Genomic DNA, 23,590 nt, shown 5'->3' with positions numbered 1-23,590 from the left:
GTCAACCATATACTCAACTCTGAGTAAACAGGATGTACAGTAAACCATATACTCGACTCTGAGTAAACAGGATGTACAGTAAACCATATACTCGACTCTGAGTAAACAGGATGTACAGTAAACCATTACTTGACTGAGTAAACAGGATGTACAGTAAACCATATACTCAACTCTGAGTAAACAGGATGTACAGTAAACCATATACTCGACTATGAGTAAACAGGATGTACAGTAAACCATATACTCGACTCCGAGTAAACATCAGCAAGAAATGTACTCATTGCTTTCATGTAGACTGGCTCAATGGCGTGGGGTATCAAAGCTAACCTAGCAAGGTAGGCAAGTGACGATTTAAAAATGCTTCTTCGAGTTATGTAAGTGCACATTATTTATTCACCAGTGAAAAAAAAAAAAGTTTTTGCAACATACCACAAGTAAGAAGAGCCATTTAGTTCTTCGGCAGATGGAACACCGGAAAATGTTACGATAACGAACTTCCTGAAAGTGTGATATATGAATTGGCACAATGAAAGCTAATAATGATCCAGCAGAACTAGGAGACTCAAGAAGCAACATAATGCTGGGTAACTAGGCTTCGCTATCGAGAATGTGGTTTCATTCAGGTAAAAACGACACGAAAATAAGTATTTCAAATAAAGTATATTTATATAGAGGCGTATAATGAAACACGATAAGTTCCCAAGAGCACTTTCGTGTAATAATCACATCATCAGGGGAGATATATAACGTTATCGCCTTCCACACTTTCTTCAACGCTCCCAGAACCTTCGCCCCCTCCCCCACCCTGTGACTCACTTCCGCGTCCATGGTTCCATCCGCTGCTAAATCCACCCACTCCCAGATATCTAAAACACTTCACTTCCTCCAGTTTTTCTCCATTCAAACTTACCTCTTATCGGACTTGTCCCTCAACCCCACTGAAAACAATAACCTTGCTCTTATTCACATTTACTCTCAGCTCTCTTCTTTCACACACTTTACCAAACTCAATCACCAGCTTCTGCAGTTTCTGACCTGAATCAGCCACCAGCGCTGTATCATCAGTGAACAACAACTGATTCACTTCCCAAGCTCTCTCATCCACAACAGATTGTATACTTGCCCCTCTCTCCAAAACTTTTGCATTCACCTCCCTAACAACCCCATCCATAAACAAATTAAACAACCATGGAGACATCACACACCCCTGCTGCAAACCGACTTTCACTGAGAACCAATCACTTTCCTCTCTTCCTAATCGTACAAATGCCTTACATCCTCGATACAAACTTTTCACTGCTTCTAACAACTTGCCTCCCACACCATATACTTTTAATACCTTCCACAGAACATCTCTATCAAATCTATCATATGCCTTCTCCAGATTCATAAATGTGCGGAAGGCGGGAACGTTATCTCGGAGAGCAAAAATGGGTATGTTTGAGGGAACAGTGGTTCCAACAAAGTTATATGGTTGTGAGGCATAGGCTATAGATAGGGTTATGCGGAGGAGGGTGGATGTATTGGAAATGAGATGTTTGAGGACAATATGTGGTGTGAGGTGGTTTGATCGAGTAAGTAATGTAAGGGTGAGAGAGATGTGTTTTAATAAAAAGAGTGTGGTTGAGAGAGCAGAAGAGGGTGTATTGAAATGGTTTGGTCACATGGAGAGAATGAGTGAGGAAGGATTGACAAAGAGGATATATGTGTCAGAGGTGGAGGGAACGAGGAGAAGTGGGAGACCAAATAGGAGGTGGAAGGATGGAATGAAAAAGATTTTGAGCGATTGGGGCCTGAACATGCAGGAGGGTGAAAGGCGTGCAAGGAATGGAGTGAGCTGGAACGATGTGGTATACCGGGGTCGACGTGCTGTCAATGGATTGAACCAGGGCACGTGAAGCGTTTGGGGTAAACCATGGAGAGTTTTGTGGGACCTGGATGTGGAAAGGAAGCTGTGGTTTCGATGCATTACACATGACAGCTAGAGACTGAGTGTGAACGAATGTGGCCTTTGTTACTTTTTCCTAGCGCTACCTTGCACGCGCGTGGAGGGAGGGGGGTTGCTATTTCACGTGTGGCGGGGTGGCGACGGTAATGGATCAAGGAAGCCAGTATGAATATGTACATGTGTATATATTTATATGTATGTATACGATGAAATGTATAGGTATGTATACGTGCATGTGTGGGCGTGTATGTGTATGTGGGTGGGTTGGGCCATTCTTTCGTCTGTTTCCTTGCGCTACCTCGCTAACGCAAGAGACAGCGACAAAGTATAATATATATATATATATATATATATATATATATATATATATATATATATATATATATATATATATATAGCGACTTTTATAACTTTCTCAGAGTCTGGCGAGTTTTCATCGATATTTCGAAGATGTAGCCAAACTTTTACAAAATTTTCTCAGTTTGGCGAGTTTTTAGCGATATTTTAAAGATCTAGCAACATTCTCGAAATCGGTCTGGCAGCTCAAAAATCCCTCTGCATCTTCACCAAAGTTATGATAACCAACCCTTACGTTTCTGAGGTTTGAACACGGAAAATTTGGTTTGCTATTTGAGGTCCCAGGGGGATCTTTTTCGTCGACTAGGTTTGAGTCCAGGAAAATTTGGGTCTGGGGCCAATAAATTGTGCGTCGTCTAGTTTAGGGCCAATCAGTTGTATCTCTGGGGTTTGAGAACAATTTGCGTCTCTGGGGGTTATCAGTGAACCAACTCGCGTGCTGCCTTTTCTGGGGGTTACTGAGCTCATTAACACTTGCGTCTGCGGGGTTTTCATGAACTGACTTTCGCGTCGATGAAGATCCAGGCAAGTTAATCTTGCGTCTTTGTACGTTTCAGTCCAGCATCTCTTGCGTCAGCAATTTAAGTGAAGCAATTGTCTCTTCCGGGCATGGGAAAAATGAACTCCGATCACTTGGGTGCGATTCACACCCCAATCTGCGTCCGTCAGGAGAATTCGCGTTGAAATAAATCGTTGGTGGCGTGGTCATGTACGCCACCTTTGCATTATTCACCAGAGCTGAGTAACACTTGAGTTACGTACATCTAAGATAAGCCACCTCTTGCCTCACATGGGTCACACAGATGACCGACTCTTTACATATATGCTTAAGGTACGAGACGACACACTCATTGCGTCAGGCTGGGTCCGAAATGACGTACTCTTGCATCATCACTTTGCTCCTCCGAGGTGAACGAATCTTGCGTCACATGCGTGGGGGTGTCTACTACGTCTAGGATAAAGCAACTGTAGGGTTGCTAAGGGTCCGATGGAAGAGACCTTGGCTAGGGGTATGTAGTGGCTAGATGAGATTAGGGTAGCAAGTCGAGGCCTTTGGTAAGCATGGATTTTGGCAAGCTTGGCTAGGCTGATGCTTTGTATGTGTTTGCGCTGTCAGGTTCAAGGTACAGTGTATGTGCGCCCCCTCGCTATATTTAGCATGCTGTTGCCTCGGAGATCGCTTGGCGATGCCAGCTATATATATATATATATATATATATATATATATATATATATATATATATATATATATATATATATATATATGGCCATGTTTCTCCAGGTTGGAGTAGCTGGTGATGGTATAGTAATTATGACTAACAGCAGTGATAATGTAATTGATAAAAGTAGTAGTCATAGTAGTACAATGATAAGATAGATAAGAGTCCCGGCCACCCCCGCCCTAGTAGGATGACCTACGTAATATGACACACTGCAATGACGCCAACTCACACACTCCGTCACTGCTCTCACACTTGGCGTCATCACTTCACACTCGTATGTCAACCACTCCCCCACCATGGTCACCATTTTTATCCTCCCACAACATTATATACATTTTTTTTTTTCACAGTATTAACCACGTCTTTCATTATTCTCTGACTTACTCTCATCATCATCATCATGATCCCTCACCCTCCTCAGTCATGACGTCTGCCACACACCCTTGCTCTCCTGGTGGCCGTTATTCTTGCCTCGAGCCACGTCAGGGGCGTTCCCATGTGTGTGTGTGTGTGTGTGTTCGGGGGGCCTGCTCCACCCCCCACAGTAAGGTTGATAATGATTGAAATATTCTTACAATAATTATTCTAATCCTCTTAATCCCTCGAATGGAAAAATAATGAAGGTTAATGTGTATTCTTAAGTTTGTCAGTGATATATGTTAGTCATCACAATGTTTTGATTCATCGAATACAACTCCCTTGATTATTGCTATCAGCTGTGATGTATAACTACATACTCAAAATTTATTTTCATTCAAAAACTGGTAGCCGGACTTATATAATAAAAAACTCTTCTGCACAACACCTGTAATTGATTTAGTGAAAAAAAGAAAAACATTATGACGAGTCAAACATTCGACTTAAAAATGCCAAGTTCTCTCATATAATACGTTTGACATACCACAACATCTTATTACCCTACAATTTTCCATCTCTACAAATCTTTCAAACCTGTCCATGTTTGTTCATAGGCTTTCACATACTGTCATCTCTCGCTTTTGTTCACTACCATCCATTTTTGACTCCCTTTTCTAACATGTCCGGTTGTCCTTTGCACAAAACCTATGTGAGCTGTGTCTCGCCTCGTTCCGCTAAAATAGCTAAATCCGTAATTAGCAACATCCCGAATTTTCTCCCATCTCCCGCTGCAGTCATTCCCTAGCAGTTTTGCCATCGAAACTCCTCCTAGACTTGCAGCATTCGGTTCCTCTGGCTAATTTCAATCGGATATGTTAAAATTATAATATATATATATATATATATATATATATATATATATATATATATATATATATATATATATATATATATATATATATAATTTTTTTCGTTGTCCTTATCTGTACTTTAATTCTAGTCCATCTTCCGTTGTACATTCTACACATCTTTCATTCAAGCATTTCTCCTGGTTGATATCCGCTCCTCTTCGTGTTCCTATTTCATTGTTACCATCGTGCTCTTATCATCTGTTATTGTCAAGCTCTCTTGTTTCTGACTGGCATATGTAGTTTACATAGTTTTCTTTCCATTGTATACATTCTTCTTCCTACTCTTCCCAATTATTCGCTTCTGGGGCGACTTCCGACTCGGACTTTGGCCACATCTGTTTCTCTGGCATGTTTGTCCTGTAGTGGCCACACTTCCCACACACTCGGGACTCGCCATACTTATCGCTCTTGAGCTGGTAAGAAATCACTTCCCCACTTTAATTATCTCTGATTCCTTATCATCACCATCTGCCCTTAACACCATGAGATCAGAATGTAACATGTTGATCTCTGAAGCCACACACAAATACTCAGACATTATTGCTCCTGGGATTCCAATCAAATTGTTATGGATTCCTTCTCATATAGACCTCCGTGAACATGACATAAAGCTGATGCTTTAGCCAAACTTGCACTTAAGTACTTAGAAAGGAACTAACTGGCCTCTTTGAAGCACGAAGACGAGTTCAGATAATTATAAGTGGAAACACTTTCCATCACAGTGAAATGTGTCAAGTAAAACATGTATATGGAGAAAGTAATAAGATCAGCAGATTTCTTAATGTAACTGCTATACTAAGGCTAGGCTATAGGTACTCTTGGCGCTTTGGCCAATGGTAAAGTTTGTGGTCAAAGATTTGGAAACAAACTAGAACACTATGTCTTAGAATGTGAAAAATAATAGAGCTTTTTATGGATAAATCTAACCAAACCCTACAAGAAATGTGACAACACCTAATTATATAGTTTGTGGTCAAAGATTTGGAAACAAACTAGAACACTATGTCTTAGAATGTGAAAAATAGAGCTTTTTATGGATAAATCTAACCAAACCCTACAAGAAATGTCACACCTAATTGTTCGTAAGATACCTGAAATTTTACTTTTGTATCAACTTTTTGTATCTAGTCGGTAAAACTTACCGTATGAAACTATGTAATGTAGGTAATGAAATGCGTTATGAATTTTAACATCTTACGTAATATCGACCCGCTCCCAGGATGAGCATGGGGGTGCACAATCAATTTTGCCTGTGTTACCGGCACAGATCAATCACGGCCAGGCAGCATTTCCCACCCTCGCTGTGGGGACTCCCTCTTCCTGCCTCAGCCACGCCTCTTTGTCATTTTTTTCTGACAAGTTGGTTAGAGAAAAGGAGAGATGGGACAGCAGTAGGTATAATTTGAAATGAGAGACAAATAAAGTGTGTACACGTGTATGGTGTGTATGAATCTTTTGGTTTTTGAAAGGAGATTCGCTTAACTAAATCAGGCCCTTATATCCCTCTTGATTACCAAGTTAGAAAAATAGTTACGTGACATTAACGTAGATTGTTTTGATCGTCTCTCTCTGGTGTGCCTATCCGCCTCAAACACAATTTAACACACCGTCTTCTAATCTTGTTGACTGTAATCAAAGTGGTACTTGTACCTCTCCTTACTGAAGTACATTCCTCTACCACAATATTCAAGGTCTTGCGGATATACGCCTTCATTATATGAGCTTAGCAGGCTGTTGCTACGCTGCTGCTAAAATGGCTAATTATGTACCCCAAGTAAAATTTATACCGTCATCTCACTACTGGCAACATCTGTTATTAATCTTTCATGAATATTTAATTTTAATGATACTAGCTGATGATAAAATATATAACGAAATTATCATTATTCCAACTGTTATTCCAGTTTCTTGTGTTCTCTGATACAGTGGTGTACTGTAAAAAATATACATCTATCTATCCTGCTTAAGGCAACTATGGATGGGGCGGGAAAAACATTTGAATCTGAAGCATTTTGATTGGTTATAATTATGCAGAGTGAGCTAGTATGATTATAGACCAACTATAGCTTATGTCTTGCTATTGGGTAAGAAGTTTATTTTCCGGGGTCTTAAATACTATCAAAGGTTGTTGAGTGTTCTAGATGTGTCCTGACAGCGACGTCCATATGTAGGAGGTGAACTTCGCGTGGAATATAAAAAAGTACACGAGTCAACACTGACTGAGGCGGTTTTTATTTTCGTGCGGCAAATGTATGATGGTGAGGGGGGTTTTGGCTAGACTTGGAATAGGTTCCGAGAGGCTGGATGATAGTGAGGGCTTGGTGATAGTGAGGGAAGAGGTCTTGGCTAGGAGTAGGTGATAATGATGCTAGGAGGCAGGCGTGTCGAGGACAGAGCTGAGTTGTGCCAAGCTGTAGGCGTCGCCCTAATGTATATCCCCCACCCGGGTCTAACCTTACGGACACGAGAGACTGAGAAGCTCAGACCTCCTCTCGTCTATGGCATCCTCCCGAGAAGGGCCGAGTATAAAAAGTAGGGTTGGCGGTCCTATAATAGCAAGGGAGGCCAGTGACCTCCCGCCTGGCCGGAAAGGGGTTAGAACTATGCACACAACGCGAGGACCAGTAGGTAGAGAGGACTGGTGAGCTGGGCTCCGTGGACGAGGAGGAAGGGCCTGCCACACCTTGACCACAACGACACCAATCAGGCACAACGCTACGATTCTTAAGTATGATGGCCTGGGCGTTGACCTGACCCTGATGGGTTTGGGCAGAGCCCAGGGTACCCACCACAGTGTCCTAGATCGCACACGTCTGTCGTGCTGAAACAGTTACTAAAGATGATAGTGAGGGATACAGTCTGATACAATTCATAATTATATATATATATATATATATATATATATATATATATATATATATATATATATATATATATATATATATACTGCCTTGGATATTTGAGAGGGGACGCTGTTACCTTGTAGGTTTCGGGTACAAAGATCTGAATGTGGCAGGGTATGAGGAACCAGCCTCCAGGGAGCAAGGCTGAGGCTGAGGGATGCAGAGGACTGTTGTTGTGGTGGGTGGCGGCGGCGGCGTAACTGTTGGCAGGGGAGCCAGGGCGGCAGTTGCGTCATACTGCCTCCGCCCGGTATCTTCGCCCTGATCTTTAAGCTTCCAATGTCTTCCTCTCTCACATCATCAGTAGTATTTCCACTATCTGGCACTGTGACCATCTTCATCATCATCCTCATTACTTTACCAAGATGTTTTATTCTCGTTTCTTTCCTCCAACTTCTGTTCTCCATCAGGCTGAGAGCGTATGCATCATCCCCGCCATTGTGGCCGGTCTTACGTCATTTCCGCTGACGTTTCCTTCCGTGTTCATTCTTATTAGTTCTTCCGTCTGCTCTCTGGTTTCTTGGTCGTTCCCTTCCACCTGTTCCCCCAGCCAGTGTACGTTTTGTGAGAATGTTGTCGCCATCCCAGTCTGTAGTCTGTGTAAAATGCTTCTGTTGTTACGACCCCTTTAAAACTACCATCGAGCATGACGGTAAGGGCCCCCCCTCCCCCCTTAAACACGATGGTTAACGACCGCTGAAACAGATGGTACGACTCTTGGGTATAATAGCCTAGTACAGGACAAGGTATAATACTCACGCTCATGGTCGTATCGTCGTTCTTAGTCGTTCCCAAGTGCTTATGGAGCTAACGGTATACTCGCTTGCCGTAAAGAAAAAAAAATTATATGTTCTCACCCAAACGTTATCTAATCTTTTGTCTTCTCCCAACATGCTGCAGAGGAGACTATCCCCCTCAAGAACATGGAAGGTGAGTCCCATAACTGTGTTAGTGTTATGCTACTTGATCCTTAACGGAAGAAGTTGGGACTAGACATTCAAAACGACTGAATTTTCCACACACACACACACACACACACACACACACACACACACACACATATTGGAAAGGATCACAATTTTGCACGTGATCAAGATATTCCTGTGAGTCCACGGGGAAAATGAAACACGGTAAGTTCCCAAGTGCACTTTCGTGTAATAACATCATAAGGGAGACACAAGAGAGAAATATAAAAATCAGTTGATATACATCGAAGAGACTGACTTATATTTCTCTCTTATGTCTCCCCTAATGATGTGATTATTACATGAAAGTGCACTTGGGGACTTATCGTGTTTCATTTTCCCCGTGGACTCATTGGAATATCTTGATCACGCGCAAAATTGTGATCCTATCCAATATATATATATATATATATATATATATATATATATATATATATATATATATATATATATCATCCCTTAAGTACGACAGTGAGGTCTTTGAGCTTCACGATGCGACCCTTAAAAGGTCAGATCAAAAATCAACATCATACCAAACGACCTTACTGTCAAGCTCAAGGGCTGTGCTGGCTTCGTCAAGGGTCTTAATGCTGTTCTTAAGGGGTTTGATGTATATCGTAACATTAGAAGTCCCATGAACACACACACACACACACACACACACATATTTTGAGTAAAAAGTATACATGTCATTTTGTATGAGGTGACTAACTCGCTGCTTCCTGTTCTCTAACCCAAATGTTGTTTGTTTCTTGCACGCTAGCCGAGGAAACTCAGCCAGGAGACAAGAAAGGTAAGACGTTACTAAGGGAAGGATAGGTTAGAGAGAAAAAAAAATGTAAGAGGACACGTTAGGTTAGGAATGTATCTTCAGGTTGGAGACGAGAAAGATAGAAGGAGGATAGGTAAGGTTAGGGATGGCATATTCAGCATAGAAATGAGAGGTTAGGTAAGGCTCCTCAGCTTGGAGACCAGTAAGGTGAGAATGGTGTTGTCATGGTGAGGGCTTCTGTCCTCCCCATGGAAAATACCAGAGGAAACACTTTACCCCTGCAGCCACCCCGGGAAACTATTATGGTGTGAGCCTGTGAGGATTTCTGAGGGGTTATGGACAAATTCGAGTTATGGACAAATTACTGGACAGCTATAAAGGGAAAGGAAAGATACTGTCATTTTAACCGCTTGAGCATGACGGTACAACCCTTGTATATAAAGACCAGACCTACAATAGTCATGGCTACAGACAGGCCATCATACCACGGGGTAACCAGAGGTCGACCCGTCGTGCTCAAGGTGATGATGTCACTATGTTTTCACTGCATATTTCCAATTTCCCAGATCGCACTAGGCTTTTATTTGTCAAGTGTGTTTTCACTGCGTATTTCCAATTTCCAGTATACTCTCATTTTGTCACAACGGTTATGGCAAGTCATAGTTTGCTGCGAATGGAAACTTAATTTTTTTTTTCTTAGAATAGGTACAATATTTAACCATAACGACTTCTTTCTCCAGTAGAGTTTAACGTTTTCTCGACCTGGAGAACGGACGAATTGCAGTAAATAAATGAAAGTTAAATTTAGCTTCGAAAATTATTTTTGATTGCTTTTAACTGTTTTACAAGATAATTAAGATATCGTATAGCCTTTCCACTATTCAAACACATTAATTGCTTGTACTTTGCACTTCAATAATTACACTTGAGAAACACCTGTTATAACCGTTTTAAGCTACACACTATGATTACTTACGACAGTGATAAGATAATGACGGGGTTGCCTCATACACTGCAGTTTAGGATCCCTGACCATTGATTGACTCTTAAGATAATGGTAGAGTTTTCCATATAATATAGCGTTTCCAACCACTGTATTAAGGGGGATGGTGCAATCGCGGCAGACGACCGTGGCGCCACTCTCCCCGGCGACGCCTCTCCGGGAAGCTTAGCTTTGTTGGAGCCTAGCCACACAAAATCCCGTTTCACTGAAGGTCGAACCTCAGATGGAAATGAATACATCGTTTGCCTGAGAACAGATCTCTGATGGTAGAATTTAAAACCGAATCATATGCTTTTAACAGTGACTTGAGGACCTTATTTCGTTTTATCTTTAAGGTTCGAGTCAAAAAAAAAAAAAAAAAATCAAGGCCAGGCTCTGATTGAAATGCATAGAGAATTATTTAATGGAAATAGAAGAGATAAGGGAAATTATTTATGAATTTTTGAAAGTTAAAAACCTGTGTTTTGAAATGTTTCACGTCATAGTTACTTGAGAAAGACATGTGAAGGTAGAGAGTTCCAAAGCTTCGAAGTGTAGGGAAAGAAGTAGTTGTCAAAACGGCCCACTCTTGAGTTGCTGATGGCCACATAGTAATCGTGTGACGCAGCAACTTGGTCCGAGTATTGCGTGGTCTAGCTTGTTCTGTGGGTACACAAACTGCCAGCTCTTGGAAGCAAAAACCAAAGTAATACCTACAGAAGGGGAAAAGTGAACCAACACTATGGCGCAAGGCAAGTAAGTCAAGTTTGGAAGTTAGCCTGGGACTATATTTATGTTAGACTTAACATAAATATAGTGTAAGAACAGGACAAGAATCAAATGCTTTGTTTAATCATGTTCAAAATTATGACCATTGTATTGACTGGAGTAATGCCAATTTAGTTATTAACTGTAACTCCTTTACCACGAGAAATATCATTGAATCTTCTATTATTGAATACGAAAAGAATTGTAAAAAAAATATCATTGAAGGTCTATACAAATTGGATGGTTTTATTGTTAACAAAATTTGCAAACAGTTCCCTTTCTTGTCCACATAAAAATTTTATAACAGGCATGATGCCAGACCCGAACACCACCATCCGATAAAGCTTGTTTACCAATGGCATCTTAGCTACGTCTTTTCCTTGTATATCAACTGACTGTTCTAAGTCTTCTTAGTAACTTATCATGTTTCATTTTCCTGTTCCTTTTTTGCATATCTTTTCCTTGTATATCAGTTAATTGTTCTAAGTCTTCTTGGAAACATGTCGTGTTTCATTTTCCTGTTTCTTTTTTGCATATATATATATATATATATATATATATATATATATATATATATATATATATATATATATATAAACAATACTTCCTAGCACGTACGACATTTTGCCATGGCGTAGCGCTCGCCATATTATATATAGTATGTGGAAGAACGACCTTCCTTCCTCTCGACCGCCTCTCTACGTCCCAGGACTCTTGTTTTCCTTGATGTTTAACGTTATTTATCTTGGCAGTTGCTATACTCCTCCGGCGTAGTTGTCTGTTCAAGGTTCGTCCGGTAGTGTCTGGAACCACAAGGCTAATCTTCCTTTGAATATTTATGCAGTCACTCCGTGTAAATAGATCATCAGGCATCGCGTCGTGTAATCGTTCGAGCTCCCTCGCCGGGGGATCATATGTCTTTGTGGTATCTTTCAAGACATTACTTTAAAGTTTGTGTCGTCCTTGCCTGGTTGCTTCCAGGTTTAAAACATTGTTCTTTGGTTCATGTATATATTTGCGTGACTATATTATTATACATCTATCGCTACGACAGTCTAGGCTTCCTGGTAGTGAATATACACCATTCTGTTTTTGTTATTTGTGAAGTGTTTCTGTAATCTCTGAAATGTTTACGTCGGTTTGCTCCATTGGTGACCGTACAACACATCAGTATTCAATTTTCCTTATTATGGATTAAACATTTTCATTCTACTCATGATTTAGCTTGAAGGCACCACGGTATCTTTTCAACATGTTCCGCAGATTCAGGTGTTTTGCACAAAACTTCTCAAATCCATATTTGACATTTACTTCACATTATTTTCCCCCCCCGCAGGGAAGCCTATGTATGTAGTAGGCAGTGAAATACCGTTACGTCGTGAAATTCCATTAAGCTCTCTGTCCATCTCTTGGCACTATCCAGACCTGTACTTCGATCATCGTTGTATAATGCTTTATATTTTTTCGGTGGCTACTTCTTTGGCGTAGTTGTTAGTTCGAGAGAGAGAGAGAGAGAGAGAGAGAGAGAGAGAGAGAGAGAGAGAGAGAGAGAGAGAGAGAGAGAGAGTGAGAGAGAGAGAGAGAGAGAGAGAGAGAGAGAGAGAGAGAGAGAGAGAGAGAGAGAGAGAGAGAGAGAGAGAGAGAGAGAGAGAATTTGCTGTGAACTTTGAAGTATTCGAGAGTCTTTGAGAAGTGATCCCTCTGGTTATCAAGCGAGTTTGTATGATACACCGAGGTGGTGGGTCACAAAACGTCCTTTGCCCTTAATATCATTGAGCTGTTAAATTTGAAGTTAGAAAATTGGACAGAAGATCAGCCAAAGAGCCGCTTGAAGATGACTGAAGGAGAGGCAAAGCAGAGAGAGCGTCCGGGGCAGCAACCATAGCCTAGCCTGACTGTAGGTTGGAGGGTGGCTGTCGGATTACATTATTATTCTAGACAAAATTCACCATATTTTTTCGTCATTTTTCCCCCTCTTTCTCTGAAACTATTTCTTACAGTCAATCCATTTATTCATGGTCTGTAAATTTTCAATGATTGTTCTTGCAGCTTTCTCGTTTGCCACTGAGGAGTATCTGTTAGATATTCACGGCATAAATAATAATAACTATTTGATATTCCTTGTGTGAAACACTTGCGTACAGTTCGATTCGACCCCTGCAGAATTTTCGAAACAGCAGCGTATGTTACATAACACATCAAGAGGCAGCGAGCCACTGCTACGTTTGAATTCTGGTGTTAAAGAATGCAGAACACTAGTGACGAGGTATGTAAAAAGTATAGGAAATGCGTAGATGGGATAAGTTGAGTGGAATTTATTTAGCGAAAGTAGAGAGGGTGTTAAAGTGGCCTCGCTATCATTGCACACGTCAGAGTAAAATGACTTGAATGGTATTATGTATGTATGGTGGCTCGCCCGGGGCCAGTTACTATGCCAGGGTTCCAGTGTGTGTGTGTGTGTGTGTGTGTGTGTGTAGGAGTGGTTGGTAAACCAGACACCATGAGATGCAGATTACATATATATGTGCCAAAACATATTTCCAAATGTCTATCTGTCTTTGAATTCTCTGTTTATTCATTTACTTCTTGATTTAGTATGACAATATTTAGAATCTTTGGCTTTTTGATGTTAAATGAAACTTAGAGTTTATTGTCTTTTTCACCTTGTATTCTTTTGTTTGATGGTCTGGTAATACGACCTCACACTATTTCATTCATTAATTCTTCGCCACATCAAGTCTCATCCTTGTCATTATCGATACGATAAAGAAAATAACGCGATTTAACCTGGTTATCAAGCAGTTGTTTCTCTCTCTCTCTCTCTCTCTCTCTCTCTCTCTCTCTCTCTCTCTCTCTCTCTCTCTCTCTCTCCACATACACAGAGGCTGGAGGAAAATCTTGCTGGAGTAGAAAGCGACACTGACTTGAGATGTGTGTGTTTCTCGTCACATATTTCGCCTCTCATCCACCTGACCTTCCGTTAGGTGAGATGAGGCACCGCTCATACATGGTTCTGTACTTACAAGAGCAAATTGACGACACATTAATTCTCATACGGGAAGGACAGGGTTGATAAGCGTTGACAACGATTACATCCGCTGGGAATGAATGTTTGGATAGTTAAGCTCGTGTTACGTGGGGATAGTTTGGCTAGTTCGCTCCCGTCGGCTGGGATGTCTGGCTAGTTTTTACAAATGGGTGGTTTCTGTGGTCAGTGAGAGGCCTGCGGTGGGATGGAGAGGTAATCCAAAATGAGCGCCAAGTGAGTCGCTTGTAGGTCTCTGTGGTCTCTGGTAAAACAGGCTGGTCACAGAGACCTTGTGACAGGCATGTAAGTGGGCGTCGTTCCCTACAGGATGGCCAGTGCTGTTGGGTAAGACAACCACCAGGCAGTACTCTTCAAGTGGTGGGATATGGAGGTCGTGAGAGAGAGAGAGAGAGAGAGAGAGAGAGAGAGAGAGAGAGAGAGAGAGAGAGAGAGAGAGAGAGAGAGAGAGAGAGAGATCCTGCTGACAATGATGGTACCCCTGATGCATGTGGGTATTATGTAAGGGCACCAGGGAGGTGTTGGTGTCTCAACCGTATATATATATATATATATATATATATATATATATATATATATATATATATATATATATATATATATATATATATAATATATATATATATATATATACCCTACGGTAATCTTCCTTGAAATTTGCAGTACCACTCCGTGTAAATGATCATCAGGCATCGCGTCGTGTAATCGTTCGGCTCCCTCGCCGGGGATCTATAGCCTTCTGCTGGTATCTATCAAGACATTCTTTAAAGTTTGTTCGTCCTTGACCTGTTGTTCCGTTTCAAAATTGTTCTTTGGTTCATGTAATATTTTCTGCCCAATATTTCCTATCATCTACCTACCGACAGTCTGGCTTCCTGGTATGAATATCACCATCCTGTTTTTGTTATCTGCTGAAGTAGTTTCTGTAAACTTCTGAAATGTTACGTCGTTTTCATTGGTGACCGTTCAACACTCCATATTCATACTTCTCCTCTTATTAGGATTAACATTTTCATTTTCTCATGATTTAGCTTGAAGCACACTTTCTTTTCAACATTTCCCAGATTCCAGGTGTTTTGCACAAAACTTCTCAATTCCAATTTGTCATTTTCTTCACTGTATTTTTCCCCGAGGAACCTATGTATTAGTAGCAGTAATCCGTTACGTCGTGAAATTCCATTAAGCTCTCTGTCCCATCTCTTGGCCAGATCCAGACTGTATTCGTCTCGTTGTAATAATGCTTTAAATTATATTTACGTGGCACTTACTTTGGCGTAGCTTGTTCCGAGAGCAATTGAGAACGAATCGATGATCTCTGCTAACGTAAAGCTTAATCTCGAAAGAATGTCACTGAGCTGCTAACAATGCCACGAAAGATTTGCTGTAACTTTGAAGTATTCGAATCTTTGAGCAAGTATCCTCTCTATCATAGCAGAGTTAGTATATCACCTGCGTTGGTGGGTTCCACAAACTCTTTGCCTAATACATCTGAGTTTTAACTTTACCATTGAAAATTGGAACGATCAGCCAAAGTCCCGCTGAATGTCTGAAGGTAGCACAGCAACGAGAGCCGTCCAGGAGTGACAAATAGCCTACCTGACTTGGTTGGGGGTGGCTGCGATTACTTTATTCTCTAAATTCACATATTTTTCGTCATTTTTCCCCTCTATTCTCTGAAACTATTTCTTGTCAATCCATTTATCTCATGTTCTGTAATTTCATGATTGTTCTTGCAGCTTTCTCGTTTACCATCAGAGCAGATCTTTAGATATTCACGGCATAACTAATATTAATTATATCCTTGTGAAACACTTGCGTACAGTTCGATTCGACCCCTTGCGAATTTTCGAAACAGCGCGTATGTTACATAACCATCAAGAGGCAGCGACCATGCATAGTTTCAATCTGGTGTTAAGAATTGCAACCTAGACGAGGTATGTAAAAAAGTATAGGAAATGCCTGTATGGGATAAGTTATAGAAATTTTTTAGCGAAAGATAGATGAGGTTTAAGTGGCCTCGCTATTCATTGCACACGTCCCGTATAAATGACCTTGAATGGTATTTGTTGTATGGTGGCTCGTCCGGCCAGTTACTATGCCAGGTTCCAGGTTGTGTGTTGTTGTGTGTCTAGTATGTAGTGGTTGTTAACCAGCCAACCCATTGAGAGCGTTTACATATTACTGTGCCAAAACTATACTTCCATGTCTATCTGTCTTTGAATTCTTGTTTATTCATTATTCTTTTTTGTAACAATAGTCTAAATCTTTGGCTTTTGTGTTAATGAATTACAGTTTATGTCTTTTTCACCTTGTATCTTTTCTTTGATGTTGGAAACCACTCCCTCATGCACAAGACTTCCACTATATCATACATCCTCCCCTCCTACTCAGTCACCTTTCTTGTACACTAGTCTCTCTAGTACTTCCCACACAGTAATTTCCACTCATCTACTGTCACCACTCAACGATTCATCTAAGTTAAAATAACGCCATTACTTATAACCACATATGAGTATCCCAGTGCACGTCAGCTTAATCAATCTCCTTTCCTCTGTCATTACTTCATAACCTCCTGCATCTCTATCTCATTACTTTATTCTCCTTTTAACTTTCCTCATCTCATCCTTTTCTCACTCACTCACATAAACACAAGGCTGGACGGAAATCTCTTTGATACAAGGACCACTGACTTGAGATGTGTGTTTTCTCCATATTTCCCTCTCATCACTGACCTTCCTTATCAGATAGCACCGCTCATACATGGTTCTCGTAGCTTCACTAGAGACAAATTACGACACATTAATTCTTATGGTAAAAAGGGTTGATACCGTTGACATCTTCATACATCCGCTGGGAATGAATGTTTGGATAGTTAACCTCTCGTTACTGGGATAAGTTTCTAGTTCGCTCCTTCGGTGGGATGTCTGGCTAGTTTTTACAATGGTGTTTCGTGGTCATGAGAGGCCTGCGGTGGGTATGGTAGCGTATCCAAATTGAGCGCCTAATAGTCCGCTTGTAGGTCCTCGGGTCATTCGTAAACAGGCTCCTTACAGAGCCGTTGATTCGGTTACATGTAATGGCGTCGTTCCCTACAGGATGCCATGCTGTTGGTTAGTTCAACACAGTAGTACTTCAAGTGTGGATATGGAGGTCTGTAAAGAAGTAGAGAGAAAGATTGAGAGAAGGATGATAGAGCGACGATAGAGATTCGAAAGAGAGGGAGAAATCTGCGACATGATAGTACCCACTGATGTGTGGGTATTTAAGGGCACAGGGAGGATTTGGGTCCAACCGTATATATTAATATTTTAATATATTATAATATATATTAATATATATTAATAAATAGTAATATATATGGAAGAGGACATATTTGCGTACGATCAAGTATATTCTACAAGTCACGGGAAGAGGAACACGAAGTTCCCAAGTGCACTTTCGTGTAATAACCACATCATTAGGGAGGTACAAGAAAGAAATAACAGTCAGTTGACATACAAGGAAGAGACGTAGATAGGACGCCATTTGGTAAACACAAGGTTGTCTTGGACAATCACGTGGGGGGAGGGGGGGGTGTTATATCATGTGTGGCGGGGTGGCGGCGAGAATGGATGAAAGCATGTATAAATGTGCATGTGTATATATGAACATGTGCATGTGTATATATGTATATGTCTGTGTATGTATATGTATATATACGTTGAAATGTATAGGTATGTATATGTGCGTGTGTGGGCGTTTATGTATATACATGAGTATGTGGGTTTGTTGGGCCATTCTTTCGTCTGTTTGCTTGCGTTACCTCGCTAACGCGGGAGACAGCAACAATATATATATATATATATATATATATATATATATATATATATATATATATATATATATATATATATATATATATATATAACCACAGGAAAATGAAACGATGAGTTACCAGACCCCGAACACAAGAATCCAAACACGACCATTTGGTGTTTACAAGTTGGCGAGCCAACCTTACTGAGTCATGATAATAGTTCGCTGAGGATCAGGATGTGCTGAGAGGCTGGTCGATCATCAGTCCGCCTATTTTCTCTATCTATCTATCTATCTATCTACGTATCAGTTTATAATGTATGCCATTTCGTGCCTTGAGGATGTTTGTACAGAGTTCAGCATGTTGGCTCATCACTTCCTACGCCAGTCAACTGTATTAAAGAACGTGACCAGTGCGTTGCCTGAACAGCTTATCCATATAGGCGTTGCGTCTCCCGTGTCTTAGCATTGACTAGGCTGCATGCCACCGGGACAATACACAACCGATTGTGATCGGGTAGATGCCCAAATTTACAAGATAAATGTCCGAGAGCTGCTGCTCTGGGCTGCCGATCACTGAAGGACAAAGAAATTCTCAGTGATCTTTAAAAGTTAGTTGAGTCTGAGGTGTGTGTTGGAGGAAGTAACATAGAAAATGTATGAAATAGATACGCAAGATTTCTTTTTGTTTCCATGCCTTGGATAGTCAGACCTTCCAAAATGGCGAAGAAATATTTACGTAAGATCATTCCTCTATTTTATCGTTCTCGATCCCCTTGAGAACGACTGCAGGAGCCTTCGGTATGTAAGGGAATACTTTTCAATAATCCCTTTAACATTCTTAGGGTTCGATAGTATCCACTTACTGAAAGGGGTTTAAGCCATGAATGTTGACAGCCTTGTGATTGGCCTTAACTCGTCCTTACGTATGGACCCCTAGCGGTGGCGTGAGAAAGTACCACGTAATGTTTCCCTTGGGGTGGGTCATTTAACAAGACTTGCCTGATAGTAACCTGTTGTATTCTTGACATAGGAATCTGTGAGCAATTCTTCAGCTTCTTGTCACAATCAGTCTATGGTATGTGGACGCTCTCTCTCTCTCTCTGTGCCGCACCCCACCGCCTCTGTTACCAGGCAGGACCCTATATCTGTGCTCTGTAATGCGAAGAGCATTCAGTGTAAAAGGGGCAGTTGAAGCTGTTCCACTGCAGCAGCCCGCACCCCTGTCTTCCCTGCCTGGCTCCCCTTCTATTGTCCTGGTAACCGTTGTTGACAGAGGAGTTGATGTATAGGGGTCAAATGCAGGTCATCCAGGGTTGATACGTCTGCCTCTGACTGGGAGGTGGCACGGGAACAGACGCGTATTGATCCGGTATGGTTCCAGGGACGATGTGATTGGAAATTCCCCCTTTTTTGAATGAGAGAGATCGACGTTACGACCCCTGCTGAGCACGACGGTACGTGTCTCGACGGTACGACGTTTGAACACGACGAGACGATGCTTACTCACGACTCTTGAGCATTGTGGTACGACCCTTGAGTACGATGGTACGGCATCTGAGTACGACTTTTGAACACGACGATACGATCCTTATTCGCGGCCCTTGAGCACGACGGTACGACTTTTGAACAGGACGTTTCTATCCAAACTCATTACTTTAGTATGATGGTACGACCCTTGAGCACGACGACACGATCTTTAAGCACAGATGGTACGACAGCTGAGCACGTACGATACGATTTCTGACCGCGACATCTGAACACGACGATACGATCCTTATTCTCGAGCACGAATGGACTTTACCGTCGTACTCAAGGGTCGTGCTCTAGGACAGTAATGTCGTACTCAGAGGGTAGTACCGTCGTGTCCATGGTGGTATCGTCGTGCTCAAGGGTCGTACTACCATGCTCAAAAAAGAGTCGCACCGTCGAGTTCCGTGGGTCGTGATGGAAACAAGTTGCTGAGACGCCAAGACAAATAAATCATCCGTTTTCTATGGGCGGTGAAAAAGTTGGAGGAACATTAAACCACACGACTTCCTATGTTTCTATGACTGACTGACGGCTTGTAGGGGTGGAACAAGATTCAGTCTTTTGTTAGGCTGGTTGGAATATATATATACATATATATACATATATATATATATATATATATATATATATATATATATATTATATATAAACTATTCGCCATTTCCCGCATTAGCGAGGTAGCATTAAGAACAGAGGACTGGGCCTTTGAGGGAATACCCTCACCTGGCCCAATTCTCTGTTCCTTCTTTTGGAAAAAAAAAAAAAAAGAAAAAAAAAAAAAACGAGAGGGGAGGATTTCCAGCCCCCCGCTCCCTCCCCTTTTAGTCGCCTTCTACGACACGCAGGGAATACGTGGGAAGTATTCTTAATCCCCTATCCCCAGGGATATATATATATATATATATATATATATATATATATATTGAAAGTTATTTTAACATTTGCCAACAGACAGTTTGTCTCTTTAGTTATTCTCTTCATATGGGCATCTGGATACAGGTTAGGGACGATGTCGACTTCCAAGCCCTTCTCACACACACAATCGTGCAGTTTATTTTCTGTTAGATGATAGTAATGATGAGGCACATCTTTCACTTTGTTCCATCCTCTTTACTTAACATTTGCATGAGTTGAAATTCGTCAACTGTGTGTAAGAACAAACTTGGAGTCTGCTTGGGGTCCCCTTGTGAGCTGATGCAATCCTTCCCAGTTTTCCATTGACTCGTGACTTGAGCATCATCTTCAAACACGTTCACGTCGGAGTCCATACTCCCAGTAATGGACCAGAGTGAAACCTGTGGCATTCAACTGGTGAACTGGACCCATTTGCTGAAGGTTCCTCCGACACGTGTCGTGCTTTGTTCTCTTCCACCGAGGTAATCTGTCCAGTGAACGAGTTGCTTCCCCACCCTATATTCCTGCTTAGTGTACTAGCTTTCTAATCAGGCTTCCATACAGCATAATATCTGGCAGTTCAGATACAAACAATGCACCCAGCCTTCCCCCTTTTGCCAAAGACAGAGCTCACTCTCTCGTAGAAAACTAAGTGGTCTGTTAAACATGACCTCCTCCTAAAACCATGCTGTATCTCATTAAGGTAATTTCGCCTCTGTAAAAGAGTTATCCACTTGCTTTCCAATACGTTTTTCCCCCGAAGCTTCCACACACACACACACACACACACACACACACACACACACACACACACACACACACAACACTCGTCAGTGCGACCGGTCTGTAGCTCAGTGTCTGTACCCGGTCTCCTCTTTTATAGGCAGATGTGACGCTTGCCCTTTACCACTACCTTGGCATTTCGGCTCTCCCCAGTGACACCCTGGGCAGTATTTCAAGTGGGTTATCAGGTATTCCTGCCACACATCTTCAGCACATATGGTGAAATTCCATCCGGGCCATGAGCCTCATATGGGCCAGTTCCTTTGACATAATATTTTTATCTTTTCCAAGTATCTTAGTGATTTCCAACACCTCCTCCTCATTCTATCCCACTGGTGCTGGGGGGTATAGCGTCTTCAACTGTGAAAACACTTTCGAAGTTGTTATTCAGTTCGTCACATGACATGCCTCTGAAACCCTCGGCCAGGTTAGCCGCTCCTTAACACACTGACTCCTTAACTTGTAACTGACTCATCATGAATTTGTGTCAAGGTTCTGGATATTCACCTGCTCTGCCCACAATATTTTAAAGTTTCTTTGTTTCTTCGTCCTTATCCTGGTATGCTCATTCCTCGTCCTCTTTCATACCTTGCAAAAGCTGATGGTTGGCTGGGGTCTCGTCTGTATCTTCGCCTCTGCACATCTCAAAACTCTTTTGCATCTTGACACCCTGTACTGAACCATTCTTACCTCTGTCTTATCATTCAACATCTGTGTTTGAGGCTTGAGGTGCCTACCTACCTCTCTACTTCTTTGATTGTAGATTTCGTGGAACCTCTCGTTACAAAGCCTAGGTTCTTGTCAACTAAACTCCGTTTCCTAATATATGTGTGTGATTACTATTTGTATTATGGGGAAAGAATTTTACATTCTTGTTGCCTTGTCTCTCTTCCTTCTGTGTGTGTGTGTGTGTGTATATATATATATATATATATATATATATATATATATATATATATATATATATATATATATATATATATATATACATATATATATATATATATATATATATATATATATATATCCCACATATATATGTGGACGTGTGTATGTACATGTGTATGGGGGGGGGGGGTTGGGCCATTTCTTTCGTCTGTTTCCTTGCGCTACCTCGCAAACGCGGGAGACAGCGACAAAGTATAAAAAAAAAAAAAAAAAAAAAATATATATATATATATATATATATATATATATATACACCATGTCTTTAAATTTCTGTATGTATATGAATATATACACACACACCAGCCTTAGCCACGTACCCATTTAACGACCAGCCTCAGTAGAGGATGAATGCTTGGGTGGGGTGTGGGCCGAATGCTACGCCCAGGATTCGAACCCATCAAAGTCTGACCCCGATGTGGCCTGTGCTGACTATCATGGTCAGTAATGCTCGCCATTACACCACGGCATACTGGGCGCGCGCGTGCGTGCATGCGTGTGTGTGGACAGTACCTCCTCCAGCATTAAGTGGCTGTAATCCCACGTATGACGTCAGGGGAGGAGTCCATTCAAATGGAATGGGCTTACGCAGGCGGCAGGTAATCTAATCTTGGGCACGCACGACGGAGCGACCTTTAAATTGCGACGGCACGACTCCCCTGACCAACGACGGTACGACCTCTGAGCACGACGGTACGACCTCTGAGCACGACGCTACGACCTATGAGCACGACGGCACGACGACCTCTGAGCATGACGGTACGACCTCTGAGCACGACGGTACGACCTCTGAGCACGACGCTACGACCTATGAGCACGACGGCACGACGACCTCTGAGCACGACGGCACGACGACCTCTGAGCACGACGGTACGACCTATGAGCACGACGGCACGACGACCTCTGAGCACGACGGCACGACGACCTCTGACCAACGACGGTACGACTCCTCTGAGCACGACGGCACGACGACCTCTGAACACGACGGCACGACCCTTGGAAGCGCGACTCTTGAGCCCAGCGTGGGATGACGTGCTTGACCGAACAATGCCGTAGTTTGCTAGTGTCGTTTACATCAGAATGGGTTGGTGGAAATAGGGTATGTATGCCATTACCGGGCACTGTCAGCAGTGCCAGGAGCTGGGTGAACCTTGGATACAGTGACCTACATGGGGAGGGGTGGGAGCTATCAAGGGGAGAACAGTTAGGGGCGTCTGTACTCAGATTAATTCATGACTGCTATATTCATTCATCCCATGGCAGGACGTAGAGACCACTGTTGGTAACACTGACTGTGATGTAGAGGCCACTGATGGTAACACTGACTGTGATGTAGAGGCCACTGATGGAAACACTGACTGTGATGTAGAGGCCACTGATGGTAACACTGACTGTGATGTAGAGGCCA

General features: G+C 41.9%; 1 protein-coding gene across 1 annotated transcript in view; it reads left to right on the top strand.

Annotated features, from left to right (window-relative positions):
* Positions 1 to 23,590, top strand: part of LOC139750762 (uncharacterized) — a 115,126-nt gene that overhangs the window by 4,796 nt on the left and 86,740 nt on the right. The window contains exons 3-4 of the mRNA XM_071665478.1: positions 8,600 to 8,629; positions 9,428 to 9,457. Of these exons, the coding sequence (XP_071521579.1) occupies positions 8,600 to 8,629; positions 9,428 to 9,457 (60 nt within the window). The remainder of the gene's footprint in view (positions 1 to 8,599; positions 8,630 to 9,427; positions 9,458 to 23,590) is intronic.

Source organism: Panulirus ornatus, chromosome 10, assembly GCF_036320965.1.
Source record: "Panulirus ornatus isolate Po-2019 chromosome 10, ASM3632096v1, whole genome shotgun sequence".
Taxonomy (NCBI): domain Eukaryota; kingdom Metazoa; phylum Arthropoda; class Malacostraca; order Decapoda; family Palinuridae; genus Panulirus; species Panulirus ornatus.
This window is presented reverse-complemented; position numbering and strand designations above follow the sequence as displayed.